The following is a 7,876-nucleotide window of genomic DNA, read 5'->3' on the forward strand; positions in this document are numbered from 1 at the left end:
ATTATCATATCCCCTCTAAAAATAAAGGTACGAATTTTGTACATAATTTGTACATATTTACGAACAAAATTTGTACGAAATACGTACCAAATACGTACATATTTTGTATGTTTTTCATAGGAATTTTTTACGAATTATATATAATTCTAATCGGAAATTCGGAAAAATCGTAATGTACTATTAACCAATCAAAAATCATTTGCTTATTTTTTTTCAATAAATGATATGACAACGTTTTATTTTGGATACATAATACTTACAATAAAACATTAATAATGTAACATATTAGGTGTTGCAGTAATATAATGTGCTCGAGATAACATATGCCTTATATGCTCTAGCGTCGTAATTTGCTGTATGGTTCGTCTTTGCAGTAGATGCCTTGCATAAGCACCAACCCAGTATCTCAAAATTTCTGTGAAAAAATAATTATAAAATAAGGTTTTACTTGGGAAATCAGATAATTAATGAATAAATAACATGTAGTTATATTAAAAATTATATCCATACTTTTCATTGCTTTCATTTTCACTAATCTTTGTTCTCATTTTACCATCAGAAATTCTCATAAATGGTTTTTTTTGAAGGTATATTTCGTTTTCCAAATAATACTTTCAATAATTGTTCAATGAAACTGTATTCATTAAAACATTCACTCTTAATGTTCTTCCAAGATGCGTAAGTAATTTTTTAATGGCAGCCTATATGAATGTATGTTACTTTCTAAAAAGTTATTGATTTTTAATAATTTTTTAATGAACTCAAGAACACTATAAATTAAAAAATTTATCTTACCTTCTTAGTAACTTTGTCTAAGGCTTCAAAATTTTCCAACATTCCGTATTCTTCGGTTGAATCTGTACTATCATCGCTTCAGCATCTTGTTTCATGATAATCATCTACGATGATTATTAAGAACAAATCTTTCTAGATTGAAATGATCCTCTACTGCTATAAGTCCTCTTTCTACGCCTTTGAGTTCATGTGTCTAAAATTTCATCCGCTGAGTTTTCTTCGTTATCAAAGTTCGCTCTGTTTTTTTATTGGAAACTTCAATCTTTAAAGGTGAAAGAAACGAATAGTTTTCAGCATTTATCATTTTATAGAAATTTAATTGAACTTGCTTATGCATTTTAACTTTAATTACATTCAAATTTATATGTATTTATTTACTATCCCCATGACGCCCAGGAGATTTATCAGGACTGAAAGAATTACATAACTATTTTTATTTATATTCTTATCAAAATAACCAACATCATTAGTCCTTCTCGTATTCAACACTTCTCGATCACTAGAAGTACCCCTTCCAGCCCGATTACTTTCACGCATTACACTTTGTAATAATAAAGTTTTTCTTTTTTCTAGATCTTTTGCGTTCGAATTAATTTTTTTCATCTTAATCGTGCTGCAAAACAGTGCACTTTACAATAAAATAGTCTCTGAGTACACATAGAAACTTTAAGTTTTTTACTTTTATTATTCTTGTTCTAGGCCTTGATCTTCATAAATTACTCTTTTCCGTATTATTTTTTTCTCTGGTAGAATCGGTTTCAGTGTCATCACTTATAGATTATCTTGTTTCCTCAGTATCACTCAATTCTGATACTTTTCTATTGAACTTTTTCAAAACACTCTTTTTCAAAAAATTATGAATACTCTCTTTTTGTTATTTATATTTTTAAAATTCAGAATTTGATCACTTAAAAAAATTAAATAATGAGTGTTATATAAAATGTACTAATTTTTTCAGATTTTAAACGTACATTCTAATTCGACAATTTGTAATGGACAATATTTAGTCACGCCAGGAAGCAGTCCTGTATATATATATGGCTTATTTTGATTAAAATCTTTGTTACTCTTAGATAGATTTTTCCTAAATTCTTCTATCCATTTGATGGGTATGATTTCTTTAGTGTTTTTAGGCTTATAAAGTATCAATGCATGTAAAATAGATTATAAAAATCAATACACCTTATACACTCCTCAGAATCTTAAAAAGAAAAACATTAATAAATAAAAAAGATTTCATATAAACGATAACAATTGTAGATTAAAAAACTAAATTAGAACATATACATAATGCAAAAATTTACTTCTTAACTTCAAAATTTGAATATTTTTGTAGTCTTCCATATAATTGAGTCGTCCAAAATAACATTTTAGTGGTTCAAAATCTGATTTATTTTTTCACTTATCCAAATTAAATTTCTCAACATCAGTCACATTTATTACTTCTAAAGAGTCATCATCTACAAATCTCACAAGAACAGAGAATATATCGTTTTTCAGTTCATCACACTTGGATAACAATCAATTATAATCTACAATTTGCGAAAGAAAATATATAATTAACATTAAGGTTTAATCTAAAATTAACAATATTAATAAACTATTGAACTATACTTATAACCTCCTAATTGATGAATGGCAATGCTTTGATGAATATATTTATTTTCAGCTTTTGCTTGATAAATTTTAAACTTATCAAATTGAAGGTGATGTTTGAAATTTACAGTTCTGAATTCTTTGATATTCTTAATGGGTACTATTGTTAATTCATGCAATTAAAAAAGTTTAAAAAGTTGAAAAATAAGTTTAAAGCAATACGTGATATTAATTATTGATATTAAAAGATTTAGATTGAAATTTCAACAGCATTTATAACAAATATGCAATAAAAGTGATAAAACAAATATGTAATACTTACTTCCTAAAGCAAGAACATGAATTTTTTCTTCTGTATTATTCCTTCACATAAGATAATCATAATTATGAATAAAATCATTTTCTAGTGTGAGAGTTTCCAAATCTATTACATCTCCAGTGGGCATTACATGAAAAGCATCAGTTGCTAAGGTATACACAAGGACATGAGAGATAATTTTCTGCCGATTCATTATAACTTTCCAATTTATGACGTTTTACTTATGAGAATAAGAAAATGTAAATATCATGTATTTCACCCATTTTTAAATTTTGGTTGATAAGTGTAATACACTGCAGTACTCGAATTCAAAATTTTACCACAGAGGTTAGTCGGTGTTATTCGCCAATCAAAACAAACAAGTAGAGGATAAAAGAAGGATATTCGATGTCTGCTCATGCCAGTACGTGTCTGCTATAAGTCGTCTGCTTTACCACTACGAAGAATTAATAGGTTAAAACCTCGGGTTGTTTGAATTTATATTTTTTTGCTCAACAATATATTTGATTATTTATCACTTATCAAGAACCGATACAGAGTTTTGAATAAGTTTTTGGTGACAAAAATTAAAACGCTGTCGATTAGTAAGTAATATTTATAAATTGAATTACATATTTTACAAAAATTTTTTGTACAAATTTTCGCAATTTCAAAAATGCTAAAAATTTTATAGTGCCTCCTAATTACAGATGCTTTTATTCATTTGATGATTACGTTTAGAAATTGAAAAATCTAAATAAAATGAATTCAATAAATTAAATTGCTGCTCAATACCGGTGATATTAATTTGGTTTTAGTTTGGTTAATACTGCTTCTGAAAAAATGAAGTTTTATTTTTAAAATGGTATAAATCTCAATAACAAAAACTGAATATATCAGATTATAATTATTCTAATTTTTCTTCAGTCACATGTAAAAAAAACTGGATCTTATCAAAAATATTTTACAAAAGGAGGCGATGTACCACGATCGACTAAATTTGATCACAAAAAGAGAAGATTGGCATGTGACGATGATAGCAGTTCTAGCACGTGCGATAAGGAGGTAGATTGAGTATACTTATATTCTCGAAATATTGAAAAATTATCTGAAACACTAAAATAATTTGTTAATTTATAAAAATAAAATGTACTTCTCTATAATTTTTTTCATAGCAATATTGAATCCATTTTATCATGAAGGAAACATCGATATGTACGTTTCAAAATTACTAAATCAGTACTAAATTTACTACTGGAATTCTACAGCAGTATTGTACGTAAGCTGCAAAATTTTGGCGATTTTGAAAGTAATCACGATCAAATAATTTAGAAGTTTGCGAGAGAAAGCTGTGATCCAGACAACGGAATGTCAATAAGTTTTGATCAAGTATGTTCTAAAATAGTCTCTAGAGATATCGAAAGCCAGTCATGTGGTCTGATGCTGATATACGTCGGATATACGTCTAATGAAAAACATTTTCATGTAGAGGACTATACAAAACCATTACTTCTGGATATTAGACATTGTAATTCCATGGTCAGTACATTTCGAATGGAAAAAGGATTGTAATATGCTTTAAAAAAGAAAAAAATTTAATAATTTTTCAATCACAAAAAGATAAATTAAGTAAAATGATATTCGTTATAATTATAAAATATACTAGATTAATTGTTCATTAGCGATATGTATTAATTATTTTTATTTCTGTTTTGCTAAAGTTTCATATTTTGTTTGCAGACAAATATTTCTTATAAATTTTTATCTTATTTTATCACTTGTTGACAGAGTTTTTTTTCCTATTATGTTCATTACAACGTTTTGATTAGTAAAACTTTTAAATTTTATCTCAAAAATAAAAAATGTTTATCATAATTCAACCTTAATTATAGATTGATAATCCAAGTCCAACATCCCTTGAGGACCATGCGAATTATGATTCTGATGATTTTGAAGCAGATGAGTTTTGGAAATACTCAGAACAAAGGCGATTTTCTGAACTTGAAGAGAAATTAAAAAACGAGAATTTAGATCAGATTAAATCTGCCAAGTTAGTTGCGAACCAAGCAGAAATGCTTTGTGCTTTCGTGAATTATTATGCTCATTTTCATTTGCCAACGATCGGTATTGAAATGATATGTCAAATGTTTAATAGTTTTATGAATGTTTCCGTACTTCCAAATATACAGTATCATATAGATAAATTATTGCGATCCGACGATATCAAACGATTTCATGCATTTTGCCCTATATGCGAGATGTATCTTCGACCCTTCAATTTTACTGAACGAATCATGTTTTGCGACAAATGTATGAAAATAACATGTCCGTTAAAGGAAATGACGTAAGTTTTTTCGCGATTTTGGATATTGGAAAGAAAGTAAAACATTTACTAGAAACGCACGATGAATATTACGATGATGTACTGCACAAACAAAAAGATATTTCGGAGCAAACTGAAAATATTAACAATATTTATGACGGCTATAAGTATTGAGAGTTTGTTTTGTCGTTACCAAGTGACTTTAAAAACTCATACGTTATTTGTACAATGAATAATGATGGATCTCTTGTGTGGAAAAGCTTTAACTATTCAATATGGCCAATACACATAATTTTAAATAAACTTTTTTCGAATGTACGATTAAGTAATAAGATCACCGCGGCTTCATGGTTCGGAAAGAAGACGCATGTGAATATTTTCGCTAAGACCTTTGTTAAAACCGTTAATGCTTTGGATTTGGAAGGTATATCTTGTAAAATTGTAAATAGTGTTAGAACAATAAGATTATACCCTGTATGTTGTGCAGGTGCGACTGCGCGTGCACCATTACAGGGCATTGTACAGTTTAACGGTTACAGCAGTTGTAACTGGTGCTACCATTCTGGTATACCAATTAAAAAGACGGAAAAGAAAGTTATAAAATATCCACTTCTTGACTTTGTGCCAGAAAAAAAGAAGTCATTTAGATTTAGAGTCATTTAGAGCTTATGAAAACTGTTTCTGAAAAAATATCAGTGTCAATAAAAATGTTTGGAATTAAAGCAATGTATCCTCTAATACATTTGCCATATTTTGACATCATTGACGGCTTTGTTCCCGATGAAATGCATTGTTCATCTGTAGGAGCTTGCCGCCAATATGCGCGTATGTGGTTTGATGTATCTGGTGTTCCTTATGTGTTGAAAGATAAAATAGCTGATATTGATTCTATATTATTAAAAATGCAAAATCCTTATCAAATCAATTGTTTAACGCGCACTTTGAAAGAAAGAAAAAACTGGAAGTCGAGAGAATGGGAAAATTGGCTTCTTTTTTTAGCCTACCTATACTAAGATTGATGCCTGGTATAGTTTTGGTTGGTGCTCCAGTTTTTGATAGCTAAGGTTTTCAGTATATTTAATTTTTTAAGGTAGTCTGTTTTTAGTTTGGTTATATGGGCATTCCAATTTAATTTGCAAGTCAAAGATTAGTCCTAGGATTTTTATCTCTTCTACTGCTTTTAATTTGTAATCATCTATATAAAGATATAGTTCATTAGTTTTCTTTTCGTATTTTTGAAAAATGATGGTTTTAGTTTTGTTTTTTGAGATTTTGAATTCGGATTTATTCGAGTTTATAATTTTATTAAGCGTCTACTGTATGATTTTATGATTTAATATTTTTACCTTTGATGAAGAATGTTAGATCATCGGCAAACATTGAACAAGAAACGGGAGTTTGGATACATTTAACGACTTCGTTGATGACAAAAAGAAAAATCGTTACACTAATTACTGATCCTTGTGGTACACCGTTATTTATTGTAGTACTATGTGATAATCGATTGATGATTTTAACTCTAATTGACCTGTTAGTAAGGAAGTTCTTAATGAAATTATATACAATTCCGGTTAATTTAAGTTTGATTAAAATTTCTAATACTTTACGCCTCCATATTAAGTCGTAAGCTTTTTCCATATCTAGGCAAACAGCTATTAAGTGTTGCTTATTGTTCAGCGCTTCGCAAAAATAGTTTCGAGGGTTACTAGGCAATCTGTAGTGGAGTAATTTAGGCGGAAGCCACTTTGCAATTTTGTGATGACGTTATTTTTTACTAAAAACGAGCGGAGTTTATTATTAATAATTTTTTTCTAATAATTTGCTTAGGTAACATGTTAGTGCAATTGGTCTATAATTATCTTTGTTGTGTTTGTTCTTGCCAGGCTTGAATACTGAGATGATGATAGCTTGTTGCCATAAGGTGGGAAATACATTTTTTTGCCAGATTATATGTTGTAAATTTTTAGAAGACTGTCTAATGCTTCGTCTGGCAATTGTTTGATAAATATATTAGGAATCGAATCAGGTCTAGCACTTGTATTTTTTTTTGAATCATTTTTATTAACTCAGAATGTGTAAAAGCTTCATTTATTGCATCGTCATTTATACTAATATATGAGGGGTTTCGTTCGGTCTTTGGATCATTTTCAATAGATTTTTTTAATTGAATAAATTCTGGATTAGAGTTCTTATCACTAGAGTTACTGGCAAAAGTGTCTGCAAAAATGTTAGCAATTTTGATTAGTTCTTTAATTACGTTATTGTTAACTTCTAAGGCTGTTATCGTTTATTATTGTTTTCCCTCTATTGTTTTAATTTTATTCCAGATCTTCTTAATAGGTAACTCAGTGTTTATAGAGCTTATAAAAAATAACCAAGCTCATCTTTTGCTTTGTTTAATTGTACGTTTGGCTATGGCTTTTAGTCATCTGAATTCGATATCGCATTCAATGGTTTTATTTCTTTTTTTGTAATAAAAGGTATTTTTCACGTTTTTAATTGTTTTTTATAGTCATCGTTCAACCAAGGTTTATTTGTTTCTTTGCTTCCTGTAAGTTTGGTTCTTGGTATGCTTTCATTTGCATATGCAGCATTATTGAGATGTTTCTTATAGTTTTAAAAGCTTGAATTAATTTGGAACTGCCATTAGTTTAATACACACATACACATGCGTGCGCACACAGACACACACACACACATACTGCGGATATTATCATTTTTATCTAACTGACGTATTATGCATACATTATATGCAAGTGCGCACATGTACTATGGGCTTTTCACAATCGGTACGTTATTATTAACGATAAATTCTCTCGAAGAGATGTAAGAAAGATATGACAAGAAACATGAAAACAGTTGTG

General features: G+C 28.7%; 1 protein-coding gene and 1 long non-coding RNA gene across 5 annotated transcripts; one reads left to right on the forward strand and one right to left on the reverse strand.

Moving 5' to 3' along the window:
- Positions 1-302: 302 nt before the first annotated feature.
- Positions 303-3,288, reverse strand: LOC131671185 (uncharacterized). 4 transcript variants are annotated; one of them, XR_009302515.1, is made up of 6 exons: positions 2,714-3,288; positions 2,417-2,551; positions 2,100-2,327; positions 796-1,996; positions 511-723; positions 303-415 (listed from the first exon to the last, which is right to left on the reverse strand). It is a non-coding gene; the product is annotated as an uncharacterized LOC131671185 (long non-coding RNA). The 4 variants fall into 4 exon arrangements; XR_009302518.1 differs by having other exon boundaries at positions 2,083-2,327; XR_009302516.1 differs by having other exon boundaries at positions 2,410-2,551.
- Positions 3,289-3,949: 661 nt separating this feature from the next.
- LOC131671183 (uncharacterized) lies at positions 3,950-5,707 on the forward strand. Its single transcript, XM_058947427.1, has 3 exons — positions 3,950-3,964; positions 4,022-4,228; positions 4,582-5,707. Exons 2-3 carry the CDS (start codon positions 4,058-4,060, stop codon positions 5,035-5,037), a joined length of 627 nt encoding a protein of 208 aa, XP_058803410.1. The 5' UTR covers positions 3,950-3,964; positions 4,022-4,057; the 3' UTR covers positions 5,038-5,707.
- The last annotated feature ends 2,169 nt before the right edge of the window (positions 5,708-7,876 follow it).

Source organism: Phymastichus coffea, unplaced genomic scaffold (genome assembly GCF_024137745.1).
Source record: "Phymastichus coffea isolate CEN01 unplaced genomic scaffold, Cenicafe_Pcof_1.1 PCOF00120, whole genome shotgun sequence".
Classification (NCBI taxonomy): domain Eukaryota; kingdom Metazoa; phylum Arthropoda; class Insecta; order Hymenoptera; family Eulophidae; genus Phymastichus; species Phymastichus coffea.